The sequence below is a fragment of the Schistocerca americana genome, chromosome 1, assembly GCF_021461395.2.
Source record: "Schistocerca americana isolate TAMUIC-IGC-003095 chromosome 1, iqSchAmer2.1, whole genome shotgun sequence".
In the NCBI taxonomy this organism is placed as follows: Eukaryota; Metazoa; Arthropoda; class Insecta; order Orthoptera; family Acrididae; genus Schistocerca; species Schistocerca americana.
The window spans coordinates 1,215,128,471-1,215,144,071 of record NC_060119.1 but is presented as its reverse complement, the minus strand read 5'-3'; the positions used below and the strand labels follow the sequence as shown (position 1 = coordinate 1,215,144,071).

At 39.1% G+C, this 15,601-nt stretch overlaps 2 protein-coding genes across 2 annotated transcripts in view; one reads left to right on the top strand and one right to left on the bottom strand.

Annotated features, from left to right (window-relative positions):
- Positions 1-499, bottom strand: part of LOC124619895 (angiomotin-like 2a) — a 133,539-nt gene extending 133,040 nt beyond the window's left edge. Inside the window, exon 1 of the mRNA XM_047146531.1 lies at positions 374-499. The gene's annotated coding sequence lies outside the window, so the exon portion shown is untranslated. The remainder of the gene's footprint in view (positions 1-373) is intronic.
- A 62-nt stretch (positions 500-561) lies between these two features.
- LOC124601772 (rhodanese domain-containing protein CG4456-like) overlaps positions 562-15,601 on the top strand; it is a 153,172-nt gene continuing 138,132 nt past the window's right edge. The window contains exon 1 of the mRNA XM_047138018.1: positions 562-760. Within this exon, the coding sequence (XP_046993974.1) occupies positions 652-760 (109 nt within the window). The 5' untranslated portion in view covers positions 562-651. The remainder of the gene's footprint in view (positions 761-15,601) is intronic.

The window sequence follows — 15,601 nt, the reverse complement described above, 5'->3', positions numbered from 1 at the left end:
CACACGCAAAAACTGAGGCACGTAATGGATTAAAGTATAAGTTATTAGTAAACATTGCTGGTAACGAATGTGATATCATTAAGAGATTGACATTAGAACACAGGTACATCATTTGTTGTTAGGTTTCGTTATCCACCGTTTACCACACAAGTCATCCCGCACTTATTCAATACATTAAAACAGCCGCTGATGTGACAAAAAGTACAATATCGCACAATTACTCCATGCAATCTAAATCATAGCAATACATGAAACTCAGTTCAGGAGATATTAAAATAAACCATTTTTCAAATATTCAGACTTAAGTCGTATGTGCATTACAAACTTATGCGTCCACAAGAACGTCCCAACGTTTTTTAAGCCTTAAACTTACGCTACACAATTCACCCCTCATCCCGTCTGTTGGAACTTAATTTCCGATAATCTCAATAGATGGCGATTGAATAGCTCTACGTAAAAAGTGGACAAAACAATGTCGGTCTCATGATTTCTTTCACGGAGACCAAAGATACTATTCTAACAATTCTCTGTCGCAGTTCATGTTGTGAGAAGTATGTCTTTGCTATTATTATTGTTTGGCTGTGGTTTCGAAATTTGAAGTGCTATTGCAGCATATAATTTCTTTTAAATTACTTGTTACCGCTTGCCAGAATGAGCCTCTGTCTTTTAAGAACAGCATCACTTATTCATGAGCGCATTGCTTATACAACATTATCACCCGCACGTCTAATTCATCAGTACAGAAAGCGGCAGTTTGAAAGTAAGTTGTTCAGAGAAGAGCATTTTCAGTAAATTGCTGATGTTGACACCCTTTCAAGTAGAATTACGAATACTGCAAAAACCGTAATTTGGTAACTTTGACAGCAAACTTTTGTAATCTTCTGTAAATGGTTATTTCTTTAAGGCATTCAACCATATAGTTGTAGGTTCAGTATTAAATATAATACTGACGCCTAAGTTACTTTATGTTATATGCTTCATGGCAATTTTGGAGGAAACATAGTAACTAGCATCAGTATGTGATTTAATCAAAACATTTATTTTGTGCATTTTGGTATCCGTTCGAGCTTGGTTCGTCTAAAATTACCCGACAGTTTTAATACAACATCTTCCTTTAAATGTCAGCAGTTGCTTATTTCAGTCTCACTGATCTTAATCCGTTTACATAGATCATTGGCGATCCAGTGCCATACATTCTACACCACCAATTTTCCTATGAGTGTAATACAATCTGTTCTTTCTTATAATACATATACTTCAAGTTCGTTCTATTTACCCATAATAAAGGTTTCTACAGGCTTACGAAACGTGAGAAAAACAAAACGGTAAAAATTTTATACACCGTTATCGGACTTCCTACCACTGTAGCACAACAAACGGTGCGTTTTGGAGAGATCTTTTCTTTGCTATGTCGTTCAAACTGCCCCTTTTCGGAACACGTTAGTATGAATACGAAATCCGCCAACTACGGTGCATTAACTTCACACACACACACACACACACACACATTGAAATTAAAGCCCTTTCTTCATGGGATGTGTAGGCTTGCAAGATTACCCATCATGCACCGGTTCCGCCGTGTAGACGGGGCCACTTGCACAAAACTCACGCGTACGATCCTATCCTCACGCGTATTTAAGTGCTGCGCACTTGCGCAAAAGATCAAGTGGAGAACACACATGACAAACAGCGCGACGCTCTTCGTGAATTGTCTCCTGCTCAACTAAATGTTCTGGTTCGTCCATCTCATAAATAGTTAACGGGTGGGAAGCATTCATTGGAATTTAAACGACAAGACGCTTATATGGGGAAGTAAATGTAAACCAGTGACCCGGATCTTTCTGGAACCGCTCGTAGAAATATGTTCTTGTTCATTCGCCAATGCACTCTCACACCAGCCATAATGTCTTCTCACGAAAGGAAAAACGTGAGTTAATCTAGTGAACTAACATTGGCAACAGAAAAGCAACATTTGTATTGGTTTGTCCATGATTCCCAGCATCAAAAGTGAGGTCATTTACACATGTAAGTGACTTAAGTTTCACGTAAACTGCACGAAAACAACTAAAAACGGTGTCCTAAAATAAATTAAATATAGTAATAATAACAAAACGACATAAAATACTTGATAATCACGAGAAGTAAATTTAGGCCGTCGGTTCACTTGCTGGGAGTTGACAACAAAAACTGTAGACACTTAGAGCTGACGATTAGACAGGCATGCACCGCGTAAACGCTTTTTCTTGGTTGGGCCACCTGTTGTGTGGAGCGTTGCAGTAGATGGCGACTTTCTTGTTCGCGTCGCACGTCCCGTGTAAAACGAGCATAAGATGGCGGCAGCTGAATTTGCTACTGTCAGCCAATCAGCGTACCGGTACAGGACCCGTGATTTAGTCAGCTAACTACAGCGAGCACAGGAGACGTGACTTTAGTCAGCCAATCAGGATGACTTCGTCGCGCGTTCACACTATAGTGCGTTTAAAATACCCTAAGTTGCGACCTTTGATGTTTGGCTGACCGGAGCGGGACGTGACACCGTTGCCCAGGAAACACCAATGGCGAGCCGGCTTTCCCTACCGCACTGCCAGCAGTTCTGCTGGTAAAGCGCCCCTGTTGTTGTTGTTGTTGTCGTCCAGAGACTGGTTTGATGCAGCTTTCTATTCTACTCTACTCTATCCTGTGCTAGCCTCTTCACCTCCGAATAAGTACTGCAACCTACATCCCTCTGAATCCGCTTAGTGTATCCATCTCTTGGTCTCACTCTACGATTTTTACCCTCCAGCACTAAATTGGTGATCCCTTGATGCCTCAGAATGTGTCCTACCTACCGATCAGACGAATGTCATGTCGGTAGGACACATTTGTCTAGTCAAGTTGTGCGACAGATTCCTCTTCTCCCCAGTTCTATTCACTACCTCCTCATTAGTTATGTGATCTACCCATCTAATCTTCAGCATTCTTCTATAGCACCATATTTCAAGAGCTTCTATTCTCTCCGTATCTAAACTGTTTATCACCCATGTTCTACTGCCAGACACAGACACCCTCCACACAAATATTTTCATATAAGTCTTCCCTACACTTAAATCTATATTCAACGTTAACAAACGCGTCTTCTTCAGAAACATTTAGATTGCCAGTCTACATGCTGTCTACTTTGTCCATCTTCAGTTATTTTGCTGCCCAAGTAGCAAAACTCATCTACTTCTTTAAGTGTCATGTTTCGTAATCTAATTCCCTCAGTACCACCTGACTTAATTCGACTATGTTCCATTATCCTTGTTTTGCTTTTGTTGATGTTCATGTTATATGCTCCTTTCAAGACACTGTCTATTCTGCTCAGCTGCTCTTCCAGGTCCTTTGCTGTCTCTGACAGGATTACAATGTCATTGGTAAACCTCAAAGATTTTATTTCTTCTCCATAGATTTTAATTCCTACTTCACATTTTTCTTTTGTTTCCTTTACTGCTTGCTCAATACACAGATTGAATAACGTTGAGGATAGGCTGCAACCCTGTCTCACCTCCTTCTCAACCACTGCTTCCCTTTCGTGCCCCTCGACTCTTATAACAGCCTTCTAGTTTCTGTACAAATTGTGCACAGCCTTTCGCTCCATGTATTTTATGCCTGCCACCTTCAGAATTTGAAAGAGAATATTCCAGTCAACATTGTCAAAAGTTTTCTCTAATTCTATAAATGCTTGAAACTTAGGTTTGCCTTTCTTTAACCTATCATCTAAGATAAGTAGTAGGGTCAGTATTGCCTCATGTGTTTCAATATTTCTACAGAATCCAAAATGATCTTCCACAAGGTCAGCTTCTAACAGTTTTTCCATGTGTGTTAGTGTTTTGCAACCATGGCTTATTAAACTGATAGTTTTATAATTTTCATATCTGTCAACGCCTGCTTTTTTTGGGACTGGAATTATTGTATTCTTCTTGAAGTCTGAGAGTATTTCACCTGTCTCATTGTATTGAATCATATTATTTTTCCATTCATTTGTTTTCTTATATGTAAACTAAGAGAGTTGTAGACACTGCCAAAGGTAAATTAATGAGCTGTTTTGTGGCAGGGGTAATGTTTTGATGTGTGAAACAAAGTAAGAAATACTCTCTTCACTTTGGTAACTCGTATATCTTCACCCTTTTATTTGGGAAGTAGTAGTGTACAGATGTATGCTTGGATTCGTTGTACCAGCATTGTTAAGAACGTTTATTTTAACTGTTCATTAAAAGTATTATAACAAGTTATTGGAAACGGAATATCTATTCGTACGCTTATAAGATCAACCCCTATCTGTTCATCATTGCACTTGCTGCCAAGATCCTGCATCGAGAAGTTCAGTGAAGACAGGAATAATTTACACGATATTCTGGAGGAGCATTCCTGCATCAGCATTGTCACAATCAAGACTAAACACAATGGAATTAATGTGAAGGTAATGACTCGGACTTGATTGGTACCTATTGAACGTGGTTTAATTATATTAAAATGTGCTTCTTGTGACAGATCGACAATTTCAATGATTGCTGTGATTATTTGGTACTACACACTACTGGAAGCAGCAGTACATAATCCAAATTATCTTTATTGACCTTGAATGTAATAATAGTAAAGGTCTGTTGATATTGGCATCAGTCAATGTTCAACCAAGGCTATGCACAGACTGATAAATTACCTTCAACATTTTTCCAACTGTTCTTTCCAATCAGTTTTTCCAATTATTCAAGCAGAATTACAATCGGCCACTTTTATTATGGTTCATGTAATTACACCAGACACAGGAAAAACATTCCCCCCCCCCCCCCCCCCGAGTCAAAAGCACATGCAGTCCCATAAACACAGTCCAAAGACAATTTTCTCTGCAGGTGGCAGTTACTGACAGTCAATGGTTGCCACATACTTTTATGTACTTTATGTATCATAGCTTTATATGTAAATAATTACACCAGTAACAAGTAAAATGTTCGAAGGTGAATAAATTCAAATAAATTCTTGAGTTTATAACTAGGTGTCTCTTGAGAATAAGCCATCACACAAAACTAGTAACAGTAAATAAGATAAAAAGGGAAAGAAAAACCAGCTTTGGTGGATTATTATTAGTATTGAAATTCTGCTTTTCATTCAGTATGCAGAATTTTTTATGTTTGCAGTGTACTTCCATCTAGGATTACATTCCAGCATCACTTGTTGTATGTCTAATAATAATAATAATAATAATAATAGTTGTTATTTTTACGTGGTGCAAAATCCACTTTGTGTCTGACTTGTAACAAGCGGGAAAGTGGTCTGCATCTGATTAGCAGAGATGCAGCTGGAATTCTTGTCCTGGAATTAGCATTCCAATCATAAAAAAATGAGCTTTGATGCAACACTTGAAATAATTAAGTACTGTGAGGTGTGGCAGGTGGTAACCAATCCACTGCTGTCAAGAACAGTACAACTCAGTTATCAGATTCTGAGGCATCTGGGCTGTCTTGCAAACAGAGGGGATTGCAGTCCTCTGGCCAACTTCACCCAAACGAGGAAACCCTTTTTTGGCACCCTAAATGTAAATAGTCTGTTATGAACAGGAAAGTTGCACGAACTAGAGCAAACCATAAAATGCACAAAAAATTTGAATACTGGCACTCCAAGACACAAAACTGGCCAATGAGAATGCAGTGGATTTTGGGAACTAAAGACTTTTCAGAAGTAAAGTGGATAAACAAATATTTAAAAAACACACCACTTTTAGGGGTTGCTTTTCCTTCACAAGAGACATACCTCCACAACAAATGTGAAACCTGTAAACAGCAGACTAATGACAGTCACCTTGAAGTGTGCAAATGAAACTACACACTAACCAATGCAAACATGCCGATCAACACTGAAAATAAAACGAACTGCTAAAAGGTAGGGACGTCATGGGAAACACTAGAAGAAATAGCATCTAAATTTCAACAAAACCATCTCAAAACCCTACAGGCAATCTCTATGCACAACTAGGCAAAGGAAGAAAGTACAGAGAAACAACTGGAAATTTCCCAGCATATAAGTGAACAAACCACATTGCATGAAGATTAGTTGAGCTCTGCAGGGTATTCAGCCAAAAAATTATATCAATACACTTCAAAAAGAAATGATCAAAACAGATGACGGTGAGATCACTGAACTCGCTCATTGATGAATTCAAAATTGACCATTAGCAATCTCTTATTCAAACTACAGAGAAGTTATGAAGGTCCAAATGAGAAAGGGTGCAAACATAGACTCAGACCATTACCTGATGAGCATAAAATTACATTTAAAACCTCAGAGGTTCTTAAAAAAGGAGACACAATCGTCAAATTTGAAACTAACAGGTTCCAACAATCTCTCATGGAAGAACTAGAGAAAAAGAAGTCAAGACACTGGCAACAACTCAAAAGTAAATTGATCAAAGCTGCACAAACACTAATTTCTCTGCAAAAAAGGAAAATGTACCCTTGGTTGAAAGAAGAATGTGAGTACACAATTCAGTCTCAGCAGGATGCATACAACAGTTGAAACAGCAATAAGACAGAAGACAACTTCAAAACATTCCTGATGGTTTGGAAAGATACTTTCAAATTAAACAGAAAGCCCGAAAGAAAATATAAACGATCAACTTCTTGAAATGAAGAAAGACTTTGAAAGAAATGACACATGCAATTTCTATAAGAACTTCAATCACAGGAAATCAACCACAAAATCTCTGCTTCAGGAAAGAAAATGGACAAATAGTTCTAAACAATCAAGAAAACTGCAGAGAACTTTCTAGATATTTCAAAGAACTACTTAACTACTCAAAACCAAACCAAAGGTTCCACCACAAGACCCTGAAGACACTGATCCTAATTCATAACTCTTGAAGGGAGATAGTACAATGTAAATTACTACAGGGGAATCTCACTCAAATCAGTTGCATACAAAATTGTATCTCATTATCTTCTTGACAGAGACTAGGCCATTCATGTCCAGAGCAGATTTGAACGTAAACCTAATCCTCAGACACTGGATAATTTGTAGCAAACCCAGTCGGCACATCTGTTGATTTCAAGAAAGCGTATGACTCAGGTGACCATGAAAATTCGGAATATTAGAAACAAAAGGTCTAGACCTGGAAACCTTCACAATCATACAACAAACACTGACAAATAAAAAGTCTGAGGTTAATTTTGTGGAGGAACTCTCAGATCCTTTCAAAATCAAAAGTTTGGCAAGACAAGGAGATGGACTGTCTCTATCCCTTATCAGAATTTCCTTGAGAAAGTGATCCTAGAATGGCACAAACAGAAATGAATCCTCAAAATTGATCAGCCAGTCAATTTAAGCAGAGACAAGTAATCTACAGATTACCTAGCATTTGCAGGTGATTTAGCACTATTATCTTGCAACCTCTCATCAGCCCAAAATCAGATTCAATTCTTCAGACAGATTACATGACCTGCAACAAAGAAGCACAAACATTTATGGAGACAAAAAAAGACAGAATTAAATGAGTTCCACACTTTAAATATCTCATGGAACCAAAACAAATTAAATTAGATACCAAAAGATAGGAACTGCATACCGACTTAACCAAAATATCTACAACAAGAAATGTATCCCTAAGCTCACAAAACTAAGGCATTACAACACAGTAATTACATTATTGGTGAAAAGTTTTCGTTCACCCATGATGAAAACTATATACTTCATTTCAATGTACAAACACATCATACAAACCAAATAGACCAACAAAGTAAGTATTTCATCTCTATCATTAAGGACTTGGAAGAGCAGTTGAATGGAATGGACAGTGTCTTGAAAGAAGGGTATAAGATGAACATCAACAAAAGCAATACGAGGATAATGGAATGTAGTCAAATTAAGTCGGGTGATGCTGAGGGAATTAGATTAGGAAATGAGACACTTACAGTAGTAAAGGAGTTTTGCTATTTGGGGAGCAAAATAATTGATGATGGTCAAAGTAGAGAGGATATAAAATGTATACTGGCAATGGCAAGAAAAGCGTTTCTGAAGAAGAGAAATTTGTTAACATCGAGTATAGATTTAAGTGTCAGGAAGTCGTTTCTGAAAGTATTTGTATGGAGTGTAGCCATATATGGAAGTGAAACATGGTCAATAAATAGTTTAGACAAGAAGAGAATAGAAGCTTTTGAAATGTGGTGCTACAGAAGAATGCTGAAGATTAGATGGGTAGATCACATAACTAATGGGGAGGTATTGTATAGAATTGGGGAGAAAAGGAGTTTGTGGCACAACTTGACTAGAAGAAGGGATCGGTTGGTAGGACATGTTCTGAGGCATCAAGGGATCACCAATTTAGTACTGGAGGGCAGCGAGGAGGGCAAAAATCATAGAGGGAGACCAAGAGATGAATACACTAAGCAGATTCAGAAGGATGTAGGTTGCAGTAGGTACTGGGAGATGAAGAAGCTTGCACAGGATAGAGTAGCATGGAGAGCTGCATCAAACCAGTCTCAGGACTGAAAACCACAATAATAACAACATCATTAAGTGCAATACAATATGTTTTAGATTTTAGCCTCTTCAGAGTATCCACCCTTTGCCCTCATAACAGCTGCACAAATTCTTGGCATTCTGTAGATAAGAATTTGTACTCGTTTTTGCATATATTGCAGTCCAACACATGTCTAAATTATTCCATAGCCCTTCAACATCAGACGACCTCAGTTTTCTGGCCACCTTGTCAAATTGATTCCATAAGAGTTCAATGGGATGTAAGTCAGGTGACAGACTCGGCCAAATCATATTCATCAGTTCCCTACTTTTCTCTTTTCTATTGACATACCTTCTGCACAATGATATCCTTCATTCTTTAATGCCCCAGAAATTCTCACTAGATCACCAACTTTATCAGCTACGAAACACCCCCACACCGTGACCGACCCTCCACCATGTTTCACTTTTGGCTTCACACACTGACTCTTCATGTGTTCTCCACGAATTTTACAAACATACATTTGACAATGGCTTTTAAATATTTCATTCTCAGATTTGACCTTGAATATCATCTTGGACAATTGGTGTTTGCTCCAGTTTTTATTTTTTTGTGCCCATTGGAATATTTTAACCTTATTTTGTTTGCTTAATAAAGGCTTTTTTTGGCCTCTATGCACTCCTTCAGACCTTGTTCAAGAAGACAGCATTGCACTGTTGAGACAGATATTGGGGCTGCTCACATACTATTTACTTCCTTGCATATTACAGGTGCTGTACAAGTCATCCAATGTTTACCCTACATATGAACTTATCTTTACCTTATGATGTTACTCAGTTTCTCCTAGATCATGGGAATCTTGCTCTGTAGCCAGTATGCCACTGTCATTGTGGATACTCATCAGCACCCCTCAATGCAAACAACCATTCAAATACACAACAGAGGCACTTTATTTGTTTATACAGTAAAGCATCTGAGTAATGGACATCTATGGGGAAAATAAAAGTGTCTGTTTTTAAGAAGTGTTCTTTATTCAGGAATGGATAAATAGACAGTATACAATATAGTACATACAATGTGCTGTGGAGAGAAAGATACTGTACTGCTGTATACTGTATTAAGTAAATTAGTGAAAATTTATCTTTAAGTACAGTACTACATTAAGAAATGTCTTTCATGCATTCTGCGAGGTTGGTCACGCTGTTTGAGGCGCCATGTCATGGATTGCACAGCCCCTCCTGTCAGAGGTTCGAGTCCTCTCTCAGGCATGGGTGTGTGTGTTATTCTTAGCATAAGTTAGTTTAAGTAGTGTGTAAGTCTAGGGACCAATGACCTCGGCAGTTTGGTCGCTTAGGAACTCACACACATTTGAACATTTTTTGCAATATTGGTTTGAAATAATCATGTATTTTTTCTGAACCAGAGTGTCATTTATAATTGCTTTCTTAATATGTGTTTCAACTGCTAATACTAAACTGGATCTCTCATCATCACTTTTCACTAAAAGTGTTTCAATTTCCTTACTTCTTCAACAGTCTGTGTATTTGAAAGGGGAGTAAAATCCAGTTCAGTTATGTCATCTTCATCCTGTTGTCAGCACATCCTTCTTGATGCAGCTCTTGTATGAGTTCATTTATGCCAGTTGATTTACTTTCTGTGAACAGTGCATCATCAATAATGACGCATTCTTCGGATCCAACAAAAAATTCCTCTTCTAAAGTCTGATGTTCATGCTCATATATCTTGTGAGTGTTTTCTTTGTCATCACTGAAGCACGGTCGTTAAAAATGAACCTTGCCTTCTTGAAGCAGTTCCTGATTGTAGTCAATGATACATGTTTTAAGGCTGAAGAAATCCACAGAATTGCATCCAACACTCTTATAGATTTTCGAAGTTCATATCCAGATTCAGCATAGTCCATTAGAGACAAAATCTCCCTCAACACTTTTTGGCTGTGAAACACTTTGAAATTTTGAATAAACCTCTGATCCAGTGATTGACGATGTGAAGTTGAGTTTGGCAGCAATGGAAAGTGGCATCACTTTCCTCCTTTGTCTTTCCATTCTTCTATCAAACTCCAACAACCACTCAGTCCTTATTGCCCTCATTATTGAAGAGCATTTATTTGCATACCACTCCATGTTCAGTTTACTCAAGACAATACCTTTGAAGCATCTACGCTTCACAGCCTTAACAATAATCAAAGGCTTTTTAAGAAATTCACCAATTGTATTAACACACAATACAATAGTGAGCCATTCTTTTGAAATTTTGCCTCCTGATCAGGCCATTGTCTCACTGGGAAGAATTTAGAAGAAAACCACCAGTCTCATCTCAGTTAATAATGTTTCTTTCTTCATAACCCTTTCAAATTCCTGTTATCCTCTTTTGCCAATCTGGCATCCACTGAGCTGGATTCACCACACAATTTAGAAATGAGATGTGTCAAGCCAGCCTACAAATGCTTTAAAATCATAAAATCCTAAATCTTTGGCGATTGTGAGTGCTTTCTCGTGGACCAGCAGTCCACTAAAAGGCAAATTATTGCTACAAGCATGGTAGAACCATTCAAAAGTCAGACTGTCAACTTTTGAGCCTGGTGTATGAGGAAAAGTGGTAAGGTTATCATTTCCAGTCAATGAATTCAGAATGTCCTTTTTGTTACTTAAAATGTCACTGATCTGTGTTTTTCCACCAGGAAACCACATGGCTGTTTCTCTACATAAATCTTCTCCTTTGTATAGACTCCATGCCGTACATAACTTCTCTCATTTGAAGACACAAACAGTACGCATTTTAACTTACAATATGTTCAAATGCATTTTAATTATTGCCACTGTTTCCTTTAAAGCTGTCTTTTTCTTCCAAACTGTCTTGTATTTGGAAGTTTTAATTGTTGTTGGGGGATACATTTCAGTGTCCATTCCTATTATAGAGAATGCCACTGTTCAGAAGAATTTTATCATAAGAAATAATGTTATTTTGCAGAGGATTTTGAAATGTCTCCTATTGAGAGGAGTCCACTATTGGGAAATGTCCGTTACTGGGAGTTTTACTGTACTTGTCTTAGTATGAGAATGGAGATATAATCGAATATTCGAAATGAAATCATTGTTTTAACCACAGATACATAGTTTGATAGGTGACTGAAAACTTTTGACCCATAGTGTAAACCAGAATGTCTCTGTGGATCAGAAGCACTTATTTTGAACAGGAAGAAAGACATTGAAAACATTGAGAAAAAGGAATGCAAAATTGTAGGAAAAATTCTAAGCCTAAACCTCAGACAAACAATGACATCTCAGAAGCAGTTAGGAAGACAAAGAATACACAAATAAATATAATGACATTAGAAAATGCAATTAAAAGTGTGTGATCACATTAAAAGAGTGAATGCAGACAGACTTACAAAACAAATAATTGATTTTTTTGACGATAGGAACAAAGCTGAAAAAATGGACATGATTAAATTGGTTGGCAAGATCAAAACTGGTCTGAAATTGGCAAATATTACTCCAGATGATGTTCATAACTGTGAAATCTTCAGGTCAAAAATTCACAAATGGCGAGTTGACAGAAGGGAAAACTAAAGAAGAAGACTGGGACAACATGGTCCGAAGAGAGGAAGGCAAATGCTTATATCTATGTCAGATGCTTACCTCTTAGTACTTTGCACAGTCCTAATGGGCTTATTCACAATTATTATTATTATTATTATTATTATTACTGAAACTGTTTGTAAATTAGTGCATGTTATACATGTATCCCATTTTTATTGTAACTTTGCTTATCACGTTGCTCTGCAGCTAATAAGGTCCATAATCACAGAATTCAAATAAAAATAAACAGATAAATAATGTTTCAGCAGCCAAACCCAGAAATGATTTCATTTAAAAAAAGATAAATAACTTCTGCTTACTTCTTTTTCATGACTCAATGCCAAATGGAGATCTGCAAACAGAGAAGCAGCTATCTACTTGCAAACGAATGGGAGAATGATATACATGACAAAAGCACAGTGCCATCAGGCTTCGGAATCACCACCAAAGGGATTGCCCACTGACTTGGCAAAACAGGTGGAACAATGCCCTGGTTCTGTCACTGCTGCAACTTTCTTTACCTTATCATGCATGGTGAAGGTAATGAGGCAGGTACAGCAAAATTTGGACATGCCAGCAGCTCAAGGGAAACATGTGCCTCAAATTTCTCTGCTTGGCCAAAAAAATGAGCAAATTGAGACACTAAATGCACTTCATCAATTATACAGAAGTCAAAAACAGAAGACGCTTTGAATCCAAAGACATTTTGACCACAAACAAGATAAGTTGTGTCCCACTTTCTTATAACATGCAGAAGTTGAGAATTGCACCCACATTTTTGAAATGTACTATTTGCTATAAGACAAAACTTGACAGAGTGTCTGTTGCAACTCTGGGCATCCAAAGAGCCTATACACATTTAAATTAATTAAGCTGATCATCACTCCCATATCTACCAAAATTTGACTAGCCAGTCATCTATTATCAATGTCACAAAAATATGACTGGATGATGCGCACAGAGGCGGTCCCAGTGTCCAGTGAAAATACTGGCTCATAGCCAACTCATAGCCCATCCAACATCACAAACAGTTGCCAAATGACCTATCCACTGGCATATCCCACACATGCCTCTACATGCTTGTGATTTCAGTGAACATGCAACTAATGACACTTGTGGGAGGACCACTGGCTTGTTCAATGAGTGAAAAGAGAATGATGCCAAGCACCTGAAAAATGTTGCTGGCAGGAGTGACTTCGTGCAAGTTTAGGCCACATAGGATATCCCACAGGGTACGGGGTACAGGGGATGGTTTACCCTGCACACGCAATTGAGCCTCCTGCCAGTTATCAGAAAGGATGTCCCTTGCTGCCATAAGCTCATGCGATTCTACAATTTGGGCAACGTCAGCTATAGAGGGGTTGGAGAAGGTCAGTGCCCCAGTCTGAACCTCATATTCAGGAGCTAACCTTAGATGAGTGAACCAACATAGACACATCCAAAAAAGTTTTGCATCACCCCGGTTCCCAGAACTCCTGAAGATAGATGTTGACCGTGGATATTGTATCACAGACACAGAGCCTTTGACTGTTCAGAGATGTCACTAAACCCATGCAAAGATGTAAACAATCATGCATGAGCAGCTCCTATTAGATGGAGGACGTCCGACAGCCGATCAGTTCCAGTCATTCCACCAGGAAGAAGGTAAAAAAAATGGTTCAAATGGCTTTGAGCACTATGGGACTTAACTTCTGATGTCATCAGTCCCCTAGAACTTAGAACTAATTAAACCTAACTAACCTAAGGACGTCACACACATCCATGCCTGAGGCAGGATTCGAACCTGCGACCGTAGCGGTCGCGCGGTTCCAAACTGAAGCGCCTAGAACCACATGGGGAAGAAGGTACACGGCTCGTGTTGTCTGTAGTTCAACCTCGCCTAGACAGTCAACACTGCGGTTTGATCGTGTCTGCATTGTTACTTTTTGCCAGAAAGGGCTCTCAACAAGGGATATGTCCAGGCATCTCGGAGTGAACCACAGCGATGTTGTTCAGACATGGAGGAGATACAGAGAGACAGGAAATGTTGATGACATGCCCCGCTCAGGCCACCCAAGGGCTACTACTGCAGTGGATGACCACTACATACAGATTATGGCTCAGAGGAACCATGAAAGCAACACCACCATGTTGAATAACACTTTTCGTGCAGCCACAGGATGTCATGTTACAACTCAAACTGTGCACAATAGGTTGCATGATGCGCAACTTCGCTCCCGACATCCGGCGAGGTCCATCTTTGCAACCACGATACCATGCAGCGTGGTACAGATGGGCACAACAACATGCTGAATGGACTGCTCAGGATTGGCATCACGTTCTCTTCACCGATGAGTGTCGCATATGCCTTCAACCAGACAATCGTTGGAGATGTGTTTGGAGGCAATCCAGTCAGGCTCAATGCCTTAGACACACTGTCCAGTGAGTGCAGCAAGGTGGAGGTTCCCTGCTGTTTTGGGATGGTATTATGTGGAGCCAACATACGCTGCTCGTGGTCAAGGAAGGCACTGTAACAGCTGTATGATACGTGAATGCCATCCTTCGACCGATAGTGCAACCATATCGGTAGCATATTGGCGATGCATTCATCTTCATGGACAATAATTCCCGCCCCCATTGTGAATGACTTCCTTCAGGATAATGACATCGCTCGACTAGAGTGGCAAGCATGTTCTCCAGACATGAACCCTATCGAACATGCCTGGGATAGACTGAAAAGGGCTGTTTATGGACGACGTGACGCACCAGCCACTCTGAGCAATCTATGCCAAATCATTGTTGAGGAGTGGGACAATATGGCCCAACAGTGCCTCGATGAACTTGTGGATAGTATGCCATGATGAATAAAGGCATGCACCAGTGCAAGAGGATGTGCTACTGAGTACTAGAAGTACTGGTGTGTACAGCAATCTGGACCAACACCCCTGAAGGTATCATTGTATGGTGATACAACATGCAATGTGTGGTTTTCATGAGCAATAAAAAGGGCGTAAATGATGTTTACGTTGATCTCTACCCCAATTCTCTGTACAGGTTCCAGAACTCTCAGAATTGAGGTGATGCAAAACTTTTTTTGATGTGTGCATTAGTTTCTTCTATGTATATCTCATGCAATGACTGTGAAGGTAAAATTAGAGAGATTACAGTTCACACGGAAGTTTACCATCTACCATTCTTCCCACAAAGCAATTGTGACTGCAGCAGGAAATGGGGTAAGTGACAGAAAAAAACAAAGTGCCCTCCTCCACAAACCATGTGGTGGCTTGTGAGGCATAGACGAAGATGATTTCTTTCATATGAATGTCTTCTTTCCTCATTTTTGTCTGAAGTGCGCGTCATATATCTTGGCGGCCGAGTTTAGGTTCGTTCTGCGCATCTGACGTCACAAAGCACAGTCAGCCAATGAACAAAGAACGACGTTGCCAAATCTCGACTGCAGTGCAGAGCACAGACGAGTGTCTTCAGTTTTAGAAACGTTCAGTCATAAATAAAGTAATAGAACAAAAGCAATGTCTTGATAGCAGACTTTCTTTTA